Source organism: Polyergus mexicanus, unplaced genomic scaffold (genome assembly GCF_030449975.1).
Source record: "Polyergus mexicanus isolate NDT 795.1 unplaced genomic scaffold, iyPolMexi1.0 SCAF_18, whole genome shotgun sequence".
Classification (NCBI taxonomy): domain Eukaryota; kingdom Metazoa; phylum Arthropoda; class Insecta; order Hymenoptera; family Formicidae; genus Polyergus; species Polyergus mexicanus.
Window position 1 is genome coordinate 1,129,627 of NW_027223338.1, and position 14,331 is coordinate 1,143,957.

The following is a 14,331-nucleotide window of genomic DNA, read 5'->3' on the forward strand; positions in this document are numbered from 1 at the left end:
AAGCAGTGGTATCAACGCAGAGTACTCGTTGCACTCGGCTAAATTTCAATAAAAAAATTAAGTAAAAAGATATCTCGTTTTTTTCGAGACGTTTACGATCATTTTAAATTTTTATCATAACGCGATATTTTTATTTGCCACGCGTTCGACGCGTGATTTTTACATTGCGTCGCGTCGCGAGCTCGACCGATCCACTTTCTCCGACAAGCGACGCGACGTTGCGGGCGCGCGTGAGATTTAAGGCGAGCAGAACGAGGGGAGGAAAAGGTCGACCCCTTAAGGATCATGGAACGCGCGCGCGCGCGGCCCCTGGCCGTGCGTAATTCGGCGATAAAAGCGTACCCACCGATGGAGCATCGGGGCGATCATTTAGGTCAGCTGCTTCGTGACGTCTCGGGCGTGCTTCTCGTGGATCGTGAAGGAAGGAAAAAGCAAAGCGAGACGGCGAATTCGTTCGCTTGCGATCGGCTCGCGATTCGTGCGAGAGCAAAAGCAAGAGAACGAACGGCCGGTGGATGGGGTTCGAGCTGCTGACGGTGACCGGCTTCGCGAACGCGCGCTTGTAACTCGAACTTTTATATCCTGTCCGATGCAATAAGACCCTTCGTCGGTATTTTGGCTTCTGTACGCTTCTCTCTTTCTCTCTCTCTCTCTCTCTCTTTCCTCCTCGTCGTCGTCGTAGTCGCTTTATCGCGAAGAATCGTTCATTTTATGGACATCCTTATGACAATTTCCAATCCTGCGATGCGCCTTTTGACGTAATCGTGTGTCGAAAGTAAATATCGAAAGAATTCCAACAAACGCGCGACGTAAAAATTTTTATCTCCAAATACCACAATTATATCATCGATATAACATACTAAGTAATACACCATTAAATTATGCGTAATATTTATGATAATATCATGGAATTTTTATGACATATTTTTACGCAAACTGATTCACGGGTTTTTTTTTTTGTTTTTTTTTTTTCCCCTCGCTGTTGAAAGATGTAATGTGGCTAATTTATCGATTAGAAGAGAAATTACTTGAATGAAAATCTATTTGCTAATCGTTATCTTACTTTTCTCTACGCCTAGTCCTTCTTTCGATTGTTCGCTCCTCGATTATTCAATTTGAACAATAGACGGGCCAACTGCACGCGCGCTGGCTTATCGCTGCCTCCGAGCGGATTTCTGTAATTGCTTAACGCGCACGCACGGTCGATACGCTATATCAGAATGAAATATCTCTCGGCCGCCAGTGTCTGAGGTGAAGAATCTTGTCGCGTAGCGACATACGTTCGCACGCGAAGGTTGAACACGCGCACTCACGGACTTTCCCCAAAACTTGCATACGAGGCGACAGTCTGACGGCGAACGGGCGACAAATTTCGCAAAATCCACCTCGCAGTTACTCACGTCTCTCGCGGGAGCTCGTGGGCGGATTTTATGCGAGATCGCGTCGACGCACCGCGTCGCGCTGTTCGAGTATTTTACATCCTCTTGTTAAGAGAAAATACAACGTGCGTATATACGCTCATTCGCGCGCGCGCGCGCATTTTGCATTTTAGAGAGAATCTGACTGTCAAAGTCATAATTGGCATCTTGTAACTTTCTATAGGATTCTTTTTTTCTTACTTTTTCGTACATTTCATCTCGCGGATAACTCAATGGATCGAATAATCGCATTACGATGAGAAAGAGACAAGGAAGTGCTTATCATAACTTAGTTATCTTTAAATATAGTGTATAGTGAACGCAATCTTATCATAATTCACCTAAATTACCTAGATTGTTTGATATCTCGCTGTGGAATATCATAATATTCTAACACATTTGTTATATACTACAAGAGACCTTAACGTGATAGCAGTCGCATGTAAGCAAAATAGTCGATGCGACTCGGAATAAATTTGTGTATGAGTATCTAGATTAAATTACGTATTTTCCTAAAAAATTAACTTCATATTGCTTTTTCAGCGAATAATGTTTCGTAGAATTTACCAAATATTAAACGTTAGAAAGATTTTATAGAATAGATTTCAATCTAAAATATCATATAAGCGTATTCACAAAAGACATTGTTAGGCTTTTTAGTCAAAAAGTTAAGAAAACATTTTTAATGCAAATTTTGAATTGATTAAAAGCCTCAACCGATATTGTACATCCCTAAATATTATTTTTACAATTCAATATAGAATAACTTGTCGATGCTGAACTAAACTCATGAAAAATATTTTCATATTATCAATCTAAAAATTATCTAAAGAGTAGATAACAATTTAAAGAATATCTTAAAATAAAATTTTTACTATGCTTATATCAAATGATAAAAAAATTATAAAATTTTAATAATAGAGAAAGAAACATATAATATATCCTCAGTATCTTAATGGAAAGAAAAGATGTCCTTAATTATATTACCATTTCATAACAATCTTGAACACTTTCTATTGTTGAATCTTTGCCATTCGATTGCACAAATCTTTCCGCTATTGTTGTTGCTGCAGTTGTTGTAACAGCGGGCATACTTCAACTAAAGGAGTCCCAGAATTTCTTGACATACTTGGTTCATGTCTGGCTCCATCATGAGTGAAGAGATCTGATCCTCCGTTAACATTTCCACGCTAATAGAAAATTTATTAATAAAAAATAAAGCAAGCTAATAAATCATATTTATTGAAAAAAATAAATCATCGTGAACTTACCTAGCAAACTTTCGCTGTCCGATGTCTCTTCATCTGCATTTAGATAGCTCATTGTCTTTTCTAATGGACTAGGGACTTTCTTTCCTTTAGTTTCAGATTTTTCAGATTTGTCCTTATCTCTCTCCGCTGTCTTTGTTTCACTAGATCGTCGTTCTGTCAAACTAGATATGTTTAGCATCATCATACCATGATTGAGTAATTCCTTGACACGCTCCCCAGTACCGCCACTCCACAACATATCGAGAGATTGTCTTCTGCTTGAATTTGCTAAAATGATTTGAATGTTTATATATATATATATATATATATATATATATATATATATATATATATATATATATATATATATGTAATTTTAAAGTATCAAAATTCTCGAAGAAATAAATTTATCCACTTACTGGAACTACCACCGCTAGCTTCGCCACCGGCTGAACTCCTAATTATCCAATTGGCTAAGCTACCATCGAGTTTGCCTTTATTTTTTACCGAAGGGCTTCTTGTGACTTCAGCTTTTTTCTCTTCACTTAAAGTAACTTCGTTTACTTTTGACATCGTGGGTAAAGATTTTTGTGTTATTAATCTTTTTCGATTGGTTTGCTCTTTCAGTGGTTCGGCAGTTGCGCTAATTTGCTGAGTGTTTTCTGGACTCAGATCCATCGGTAGCGGTTTGTAGGGAATTTGATCTTCCTCATCAGAGTACATGTCATTGTTATAATAAATTTCATCCGGCGAATTGTTCAGACTAATTTCCGTCCATTCATCTCCATTGTGAGTAGCAGCATTATTTTTGTTATCGTTCACGGGTGTCTGAATTTTCACTCTCTTCTCGATAGGAGATATAATGCCTGACAAATCCGCCAAGCCTGGTGCAGAGGAACTTGTGTGATTTAAAGTCGGTACGATATGTTTCGAATCGGTGGTTGCGATGCTCCGCGGACGATCTCGTTTTATGTATTTACGAGGTTCGGTAGACGAAAGATTCAAATTGTTTAGGCCCAGGTATTCCGACGAGGTATTTCTTTCGATCTGAAGAAAAAACAGCATTATTATTTAATGAAAGTGAAAGGTATATTATTTGTATCAAAGAGATATATCTATATTTACTTTAGTAGGCATAGGACATTGCATATTCGGACTCATCTTGTCTGGAAGGCGTAAATATTCGTCGCTAGTATAATCCGTACTGTCCGGAGATCCAGTTACACTGGAATCCGTCGGAGTTGCCGTGTTGGTTTGCGCATTAGAATGATCGGGCGCGTCTCGTGCATGTTTAACGTAGTCATCTGTACCATCATATCTCCTTGTCTATTGACAAAATATAACGAAAATGTTATAGTTTGAATTATTGTTACTCGCATGTAACCGATACGTATATATTTATACCCTATGTATCTCGTCACTGATCTTTTCTAGATTTCGTAACGCTTCTGCATATGAAGCTTTCGCTTCACTAACTGATCTCTCCAGCATACTGACTTTCATCTTCTGCTCCTCCAGCATTTGATTAAAGTGCGCTTTCATCTCATAGTAAGGCCTATATGTTGTAATTGTAAACTATTTTATTAAATTATAAATATATTATGTAGAGAAACGATATTTATAATCATAATTTTTAAATATATATTTTTATCGCCGGATTTTTATGCATAACAATTTAAATTATTATCACACAGCTAATAATCATATTCTGATCGGGAGGGGAAAAGAGCAACTCGACAAATCTTGTGTGCAGTGTATTTATTGTGAAAAACTCAATCAAAAAAAAGTAGCACGTTGACAATTTGAAAAATTCTTATATATAAATATACAGTTCATGCATGATCAGAATAATGGGTTTAAAAAATAAAGAACAGAGTTGAATTGTTTGATAGCATACGTAAAAAATAATCGTATATTAAGAAATAAATAAATAAAAAGAATATCTATCCTACTTACAACATGAGCAAGTTGTGCCTGTAGGCGATACTGTTTATCAGAAGCAAGCTGCGACGTGCACCCATACTGCCAACATGAACATACAACCAAAACATATAAATACCATAAAAGGTCTATAGAAAAAAAAAACATAACATAATAATCATTCAAAAATAGCTCGATGATTATTTGAATGGGGATAAAATATGTCGATAGCAATGAGAAGAAATAATAAGAGGTTTTGTATGTAAATAAATCTTTGATACATTAACTTGGCTGTATACAAGGTTTTCTCAAAGTGGTTCGTATTAAATAATAATTATATGCAATACAATAAATAACTTCATGCATTAACAAAACTATTGTGAGAATGGGGATATTTCAAACTCCATCAACAAAAAGATTGCAGGTTCGTAATATACCTTGATTTTGCAATAGTACGTTTTAAATCGCGCTGTAACCTTTGAACTTCGTGTTCCGCTTTGTGATATAATGCTGTTGTATGCCTGTGTTCTGCTTCAGAAAGAGCTCTTTCATGCTCCGATTCATTAACTCGCGATGTAGCATGATTCAACATTTCCTATATATATTTTATTATATATCGTTAATATATATATATATATATATATTTTTTTTTTTTGAATATTTTGTTACGTTGCACATTATATGTATAATTTTTATTGTAACTTAATTAATGGATCTTACCTGCCAAGCGTGATCAAAGCATCTTCCTTCAGTCCGTAATCCTTCTTCTGCTAAGTAAACCATTTCTTTAGCCGCAGAATGTTGACTATTGGCCCTCTCAAATCTAATCGCAGCCTTCTGCGTTTCTTGTAATGCCTGTATATTTATATATATATATATATATAATTGATATTTCCAAAATCTATTTATTTAGAAATCAAATTTCTATTTCTAGTTAGGGATAGTATTATCTAGTTATATGAACGAGAAAAAATTTCTCACCTCTTTTGCTCTAAATCTAGCATCATAATATGGTCTGGACTTTTCAATGCAAGCTCCAAGTTTCTTAGCTAAACCGTCAATCTTGATTGTTGATTCGCACAATAATTCTCTAAAGGTTGCTCTTGCTTCCTAAAAAATTATAAAATACATGATATAAAAAGATTAATTATATTAAAGTAAATATACAGAAGAGGTGAAACACAAGTGCTATGACTTTTTGTAAAGAACTTGAATCTCAAGTAAGTCTCTTATAAGTTATTTCTTTAGTTGAAGCTGCCATTTGATTGTTATTAAGATTGTCTTCTCAAGTCATTATCCATTTATATATATCTTACACAGCAATCATCTCAATAAAATCTAATCGCAACCAGTTTCTAAACTTGCCAGCAATTTTGTTCTTCAAGAATCATCATCAGATATCGCAATGTGAAATCTAGACAGGCAAGAGACTTTTGCAAATGCAAGGCCATTCCTTTAAAAAGGAATACTTACATCTAAATCAACTTCTAGTTTATTAATGTCATCTGTAGCTGTGTTTAATCTTTCAAGTTCAATCTGAAACAATATCATGTATTTTATAAAAGTGTGTTACGAGCTGCATATAATTTCTTAAAATAATACTATAATAATGTTAATAATTTTTTATATAATACAGAATTATTTTTCAATACAAAATTTTTTAATCGAACAAATAATAATTTATATATTCATCTCTTCCTATCATCAATATTGACATATAAATTAAAGCTTTTCATGCTCCTTATTAGGCTCCAATTTCTTGCATCGAAACCGAAGTTACCGGGCAACGAAGGTAATTTAGTACGCGCTGTCATGATATATAATAGACATAGTCCGGGCCGAGCGATAGAGGGGGAAATAAGAATCGGGGACGTTTTATAACTCGGCTGTGTATGTATATATAGGGTGGAGAAAAGGAAAAAGATAAAGAGACCTTCGCTGAGAAGAGGACGGGACTGCTGTTGCACGTGGGATCGGTCGTTGGTAAAATTCGTCGTACGATCGTGATTTTTGTCCTCCGTTCACGTGTAATTAATCGCGGCCGTCTTTTTCTCTTCCAACTGCGAAATGTCAATATCGCGGGAGTCGTCGCGAGGATGTCGTCGGGATGCGCGTCGAAAAACGGAGTCTCACCTGCACTCGCGGGTCCACTGCATCGTCGATGCGATCGGGATCATCGGCACACTCTTTCTGCACACGTCCACTCATAATTAAATCTAGAGGGTTGGATTTTATTTACAGCTCTTCATGCCACCTGTGCGCGTATCGTCTGCTACATATCAGGTGGCCATGTTGGATGTCAAAATGTATATAAAAATTGGTCATAGCAGGGCCGTCGCCACGGTGTCGCGGGTTTGATTCGATTTTTTTTTTTTTTTTTTTTTTTTTTTTGAAAATGTCATCTCTCACAGAGGTCGCGTGATAACGAAACTAAAACACAGATCCATCGGATTTTAAGAAAATGATGTCTCTGAATTTATATAGTTGTAGCATAAGGTTAAAAATTTTCCCGATAAGACTTTGATATTATATTACACGAATACATTTCTGCAAACATATTTTTTAAATAATCCATTTAATTATTATATAATACATCCTTATCTTTTTACTCTTCTTTAAAAATTACTCAAAAATTTGAAAACTACAAGCAGGCAAAATAGTCATCTTAATGTTTATTCAACAGATTACAATTATTGACCCCGTTAATGACTGTCTTGTATCAAAATATTTTATAGAGTTCTTGATCACCGTTCGATTTTCCCGCGAACGTGACGTCGCGATGACAGTTCAAGATGGCGGAGGAGCGCGTCGTTAGATGGCGTGGCGCGCGCCGAGTCCGCTTGAACTCTGCTGCGTATCTTTCCCCACTCGCATTCGTGAGTCGCGTGCCCGCCGGAGCAGGTGGATCAAGAGTGGATTACGTACTTCGGAGAAAGCAGCGGCCCGTGTGCGAGGAACGTCACAAGAACAGCGTAATAATCGGTCGTGGCCAGTAAGTGAAAACTTGTACACATTGCGTTGCACGCTTTCGAATTTTCCCGAAAAAGAAAGAAAGACGAGCGTGTCGCGCGAATACACTGCCTTGAGGTTTTTCTTCGAATGACCGCGCGCCCAAAGCGAACACACAAGGAAAATATATTTCAAAGCGTATTATTCGTGCGCTCGCAACTCTCGGAGACTTTCTATTTCGGCATTTTTATTACGTACGATCGAGCGTACGATGGTAGAACGCCATGGCTAGAATAGAGAACGCGCAAAAGGTCATAAAAATCGCCGCGAGTCTTTTTTTTCTTTTACATCTTCGTCTCTCCGTTACGATTCTCGAGGAAAGGTACAATACACGCGAGATATCGGGGTCGCATCCTGCGTTCGTGTGTGTCCTTTCCGAACCCGTCACTCCGTGCGCACGATATCGAAAGCAGCTCGCCTTCTCGCTTTTATTTATTTACCATTTTATCTCGACGATTGAATTTCTTGTCGGCACGAGTCAAATTTGATTTTCATGTCGTTTCTCGCGCGGCGAGTTTTTTTTCTCTCTCTCTCTCTCTCTCGAAAAATTCGTAATGTTACAATTTCTGCAACATTAGTCATCTATTGCTGTAGACGCGTAGAATTCTTACACGCGAATGTAAAAATAGATAATTTTCCATATTATCGAAATTTTAATTTTTCAACATTATGTCGGTTTCAATCCTTGTTTATTTACACCATTGTTTACATGGCGCGCGCGCGTGTGTGTTCCGTTCGTGTTTTGATTTGCACGCGGAGAGAGAAGGCGTTTCGAAAAGTCCGAAAACGATTCCGAGAAAAGTGAAACGGGAGAGTCGAAAACATGTTATTCGGCTATCATCGATTGATCCAGAGGACTCGAGAATGCGACTTAATTGTAAATAATAATGTAAATGGTCTCGCGCGAGAGCAGGTTAAAATTTCTGACGTTGCGAATCGACTCAAGGACGCCGCGAAAACGTTCGCGCGCGTGTACAAACGCCGTCAAATGTCAGAAGCACTTTTACCATACGAAACGTGATCGTTTTTCACGCGTGACTTATCTCCCTTCGATCGATTCGAGTGACGAAATTTTGCGGATCTCGCCAAACGATTGACATATCGTCAACATTGGTGACAATTTGTAGATATATTTGACTATTTCAAGAAATAGTCTTTGTTAAATCATTTCTCTCTCTCTCTCTCTCTCTCTCTCTCTCTCTCTCTCTCTCTGTGTTTCCTGGTATCATTTTATTATTTGTTAATATAATTTGTTATTGTGTGTAATGTATCGCACATATTTCTTCGTGAGTGTTGAAAATATTAATGTCGCCAGTCGTGCAGATAACTATTCGTATCACACATACGGACGCCCACTTTTCGTCCTGTGCGCGATCCATCACGCGATCATATCCTTAAATGTAAAGTTGTTAAAAAAAAAAAAAAAAAAAAAAACCGTAACATATATATACTACACATGGTTATTTGTTAGGTGATTGATTTATGATCAACTGTTTGACAGCTGTATTCAAACAGAGATATTATACAATATATGTATAATTAAATACTAAATTAAATAATTAAATCTAAAGACGTAATACAGCGATTTAAAGAGACAGGAAGAATAAATTTATTCATATACATTTAGTAATTGTAAATATAATATCGAATACTCTTATACAGATATTAAATATACAATAATGGCGATTCTCCTATGAATCTCTTCTCGTCAATATCGTAAAGTCATAAACTATTATTATCTGCGAAGCGATGAAAAAAAAAAAAAAAAAAAGATTATAATAATCTGACGTCATAAATTTTTCCTTTCAAATGGAATTTTAATCTAGGACGATAACGGAGTTTTTTAAAGTACGATATCCGTGTGTGTCTCGCGCCTTGATCACCCGCTAATCATCGCCGCGCGAGTCGTCAAAATGATTGATTAATCGAAACGGCTTTCAATTAGAACGGGGAATTAAACCGTCACCCGGTGTGTGTGTGTGTAGGAATGAGCCAACCAACGCTCGTCGCGTATAACTTGACGATTGCGTGCGTGCGTGCGTGCGTGCGTGCAGCTGGTTGGCAGATTCGATGTTGCCGGTCGACGTGGGCTGACAAGAGCGACCGGTTTAATGGCTAGACGAGAAATAAAGCTATAAGCGAATCGGCTTTTAAAGAGTCACCCGGTGCACACAGACCGCACGGCGGAAGACACATTGAGAGGAACAGCCGGTGCGTGTGCGTTGCTCGCAGGCAAACCAAGCCAGGCATTCGAACCTTCCGACAGGACTCGATGGCGTCACGTCACGGCAAACTACGTTTGCCTCGAGTCGCTCGACACGCCGTTCTCGCATACCGCGACGTCCTTTTACGTATCTTATCACTTTTCTCGAATAATCTGTCAAACGCGCGCGCAGCGTTCCGGTTCGAGCATGATGTTAAACGAGCGATTTTGTAGGATAAAAGTGAAAGACGGAAAAATCATGAATCTTGAAATGATAATTGTCGATGTTCCATAGACGATATAAAATTTTTATCTTTAATTGAAAATAATTCTAACTATATGTATAATCCATTTATGATTACGAAATAAATTTTTGTTCGTCGAAATCACTGGAAAAAAAAAACTTGGCTTCGATATATCAGAGATGTCATAAAGATGTTTACAGAAACGAATTGTTAATTTCATTAAATTTTACATAAACGATTCAAGCTTTCGCTTTTCAGAACTATAATTATCGTCGTTCGCTCGATTTATTCTACGATATATAAAACGATAGCGATATCTCGAAACGAATCGAATTTACGTAAAGAATCCGCGAATACGCCCATCTCGTAATCGGATACGCGGTGCGCTTAAGTCACCCGGTATAGACGAGGGTAGCAATCTATCGGTAAAAAAAAAAAAAAGGGAACCGCGGAAACGTTGCTTTCTGGATGGCGAAATAATTTGCATTTTAAGCATTATCGCGATGCGCGATAATCGCCGGAGCGTCTGGATACACTTTGACGACGCGCATCCAACGCTGAAGGAAGGTTCGCCTGGGTTCGCCTAGTTACGACACTGCGAGAGAGCGACAGGAAAGCGGTAATGCCGCAAAGGAACGCCCGACTGTTGTTTTCGTTTCGCTTTGTCCTCCGTATTACCGTGCTGCCTACATACACGAGCCACGTATTGTGAAATGTCATCAGACCTGGACACGAAGCGGTAACAGGCCCCAATATTAACTCACAGATTTTTAAACGCGATATAGAATGACTAAATAGTCTCCTTTTATCTTTACGCGAGAGGAGATTTAAAAGATGGATTTTTAAATTTAAGTAAAATTTATATTTAATACGAGAGGGGGAATAATTAATATGCTGCTTTTTCCGTCGTAATAAAATTAAAAAATTCATGGGTCTATTACAAGGAAATTTTGATTTTACTTTCCTTCGCTCTTGACTCGCACCTGGTTAGAGCCACCAAGGAATTTTGCACCTGCGAGACAGGTGTCGGTATAATCGTTCATTCCTCAAATTTAGCGTGAAATGTCAACAAGCTGATATAATCCTCGATATATATAATTCAGTTTCCGTAATATTAATCATATCTTTACTCATCCTTGCGGATAGTTTAACATAATAACATCAACGAGATTTGCACATTTCTATGTTAATTAGCTTCTATCAGCAGGCAATACTCGGTGTGAACACGTGTGTGAAATTTATATTGTACTAACACATACTTGACGTTTATTTGCATTCCAACTTGAACATTAACAAAGCATTTAAATCTTTTCCAAGATGCTTATCGTAAAAAAAAAAGATTTTTTTTTTTTTTACAGCATTATCGATATTATATCAATCAATATGGAGACGTATTCTATGTCTAGCTGTATATATATATTTATCGTTAGTCTCGTTATATATGTAGAAAACGGTATCGCCACGAAACTTTCAGATAATTCTATCTCGAACGTTGTCGCTGTGCGTACGCACGTAACGGTGCAGACCCGCGCGGCCCCGGTGGATCACCCGGTACATAAAGAGAAAGAGAGAGAGAGAGAGAGAAATAACGACATAATGTTGGCGGACGAAAATGCGGGCTGGAAGATCCACAGGACGGCGGTCAAGAGCATGGTCGAAGGGACCAGCTGGGTTTCTTGGAATGATTTTGCGATTTAAATGCGAGGATATTCTACGATCGTAATAAGCATCGGTCGCACAAATTAACACGGGGATCAAATAGCTTAGGGAACTTTGCGAAATCACGAAAAATACTGTACCATCTTTGAAAAAAAAAGGATATAAATATATTTTATTTTTATTTCGATTATATTTCAAATAATTATATTTTTTTAAATTTGATTAAAAATATTTTTGTAAAATAAGTATAATAATTTTTAATATTTCCGTTATAATTTTGTTATAAATATATATTTTTTTTTTTTTTTATTTGTCGTTTTTAATTAAATCGGTGCGAGGTGCGCGATTTATTACGTCAATGCTCATCTGGCATAAAACAGATTTTTATCGATAAAGCAATTGATGAATTATTGGCTTGTCGCGATATGCATTATTTATGAGTCGAATTAAATGGAAAACGAGTTTGCCAAACCGGGCGATGTGGTTTGCTTTTATCATCGTGCTTTTTATACTGTTTACAAATCTAGGGAAATACGACTGACGTTTTTGTTACCCACTAATCGTAAAACGCTACATAACACGGAGATCGACATTGCTCGTGAATCGCATTTATTCCGGTGATTAATGCTCGACTTGCATTTTTCATTTGCGAAATTTGCATGCACGATTCGATCCTTCATCGAACGTAGGTATTATGAAAAAACAAAAAAAAAAAAAGAAAAGAAAGAAAAATATTACAAAAAGTATTACTTATCAATTTCCACGTGTATATTTATGTTTATTATATACATATGTTGTACATATAGTGTTTATATACGTGGCATTTTAATAGACTTGTCATACATACTGTAAAAGCGAGCGCGATTTTGCAAGTATAAAGATGCACTCCTGTCACCTAATGGAATATAACAAATTGACTCTGATAAAAGAAGCTTCATTGCTGAGATAACTGATAAAGAGAATAGATGATTGTTTGTCGATGCGCTTTTAAATGTCCGTTGCATTACGAGAAAGGGATTTAAAGAATGGGACACGTAAGAGGAAGGCCAGGTAGGAAGTCGACAGTTGCAACGCGATTATCGACTTCTCTAGCCATATTCTTGAGACGGAACGAATCCGTATTTACATATGTACGTTCTGTACATATGAAGGATGCGTGTATACGCATGCACGCGTCACTTGCGAAGCGTTCGTTCGTAAGCCCGTCAACTGCATTCCATGATAATTTTATATACTCCTGTCACCTGAGCTTATTTCGCTCTCGATACTTGGCGAACAAGCTTTTAATTTGACTGAGAGAAATGGAGATTCTATTATTATCTTTGTACTATACGTTTCTATAAAATAAGAATCTCGTTGACAATTAACAGCGAAAAATTAAAATTTAAGAAAACGAAATATATTGTATGTGAAGAGTAGCCGAAACTATACACGTATCTCTATAACTACGCTTATACGATTCTTCATTTCATATATGAATTTTTGTCTTTTGGATTTCTAAATAATTCTTTGGCGTTCATCCAATTTCAAAGGCCGATTACGTCGGCGATTAAAGTTGGAAAAATTGTCGACGCAGAAATTATACGACCCGAATCCATCAATTCTATTCCACCGACTTCCCTTTAATACCCGTCGTTTCCGTAATATAACCATCGGACGTCAATTCGATGATATAATATATCCGCGCTTCACACGTATCGCATCATTAATTTCGAGTTATTAAATTCCCGTTTAATTAACTAAAGAATTTTCCGAGAAACATTCAGGTTCAACGGAATGGACAGATTCTTAGAGATACTGTTGTAGCTTCGCTTATTATTTTCGCACGAGACGTGTTACACGTGAATTAAAAACTTGCCGCCACGTGTTTCATCGATCGCGTTGCGTTATATCATCCACTCACAATCTTATGTTGCATAACGCGTACATATGTTGTTTATATCGCAACAGTGCATTATCATCGTTGTTAATACACTGCGAGCAAGCTTTTTCGATATTTATACCTTGACGCTGAATGATTTGGAAATTTGATTTTTTTTTATCGTGGGCGAAATAAAATAAAAAGTAAATTGGATCATATGCGCTGGATTTGATCGACGCGCGAATTCGATATTTAATGTTATTATAAAATGAAGACGATTTTTTCGCGAAAATATATTTCGAACCCTCGTAATACTCGGAATCATATTGAAAAATTTACAATTTAATTATTATATATATAGGAATCTGGTGTTTCATAGAGAATTTTATGTCGTATAATGACTCGAGTGCTTACAATTCCGTTCCATGCTTGACGCAGTCGCGATGATTAAGCGAGTAGAGATTACGAATTCACGCGCGTGATCCGTGCGTTTTGCGCGAACGTCATTATACGAAAAATGAAAGTGTAAAAATCGATGCGAGAGAGAAAGAGAGAGAGAAATAAACTAGAAGTCGCGTAAAAAAATATATTCACGGTTTGCATCGATAATAAATGCAGTGAATCGATACTCGCGATATTTGCGGCGTGTCTTTCCCATTATTGGGAATTTCATGAGATAGATCGCCATTTGTCCCTCGTTTATCAAGTGGGCGTACAATACGTGCGTATGCAAATGCGTTTTCCAGCGAAGCCTTCACACGCACAT

General features: G+C 37.2%; 2 protein-coding genes across 2 annotated transcripts in view; one reads left to right on the forward strand and one right to left on the reverse strand.

The window, feature by feature from the left end:
* Positions 1 to 2,298: 2,298 nt before the first annotated feature.
* Positions 2,299 to 6,880, reverse strand: LOC138941097 (uncharacterized). The gene is given in 12 exon segments (XM_070310452.1): positions 2,299 to 2,532; positions 2,535 to 2,608; positions 2,686 to 2,956; positions 3,088 to 3,715; positions 3,794 to 3,994; positions 4,073 to 4,223; positions 4,625 to 4,690; positions 5,026 to 5,183; positions 5,309 to 5,443; positions 5,570 to 5,698; positions 6,062 to 6,124; positions 6,722 to 6,880. Coding segments are annotated over 12 exon segments (2,010 nt in total). The 5' UTR covers positions 6,797 to 6,880; the 3' UTR covers positions 2,299 to 2,473.
* A 569-nt stretch (positions 6,881 to 7,449) lies between these two features.
* LOC138941096 (PTB domain-containing engulfment adapter protein 1) overlaps positions 7,450 to 14,331 on the forward strand; it is a 30,167-nt gene continuing 23,285 nt past the window's right edge. Inside the window, exon 1 of the mRNA XM_070310450.1 lies at positions 7,450 to 7,580. The gene's annotated coding sequence lies outside the window, so the exon portion shown is untranslated. The remainder of the gene's footprint in view (positions 7,581 to 14,331) is intronic.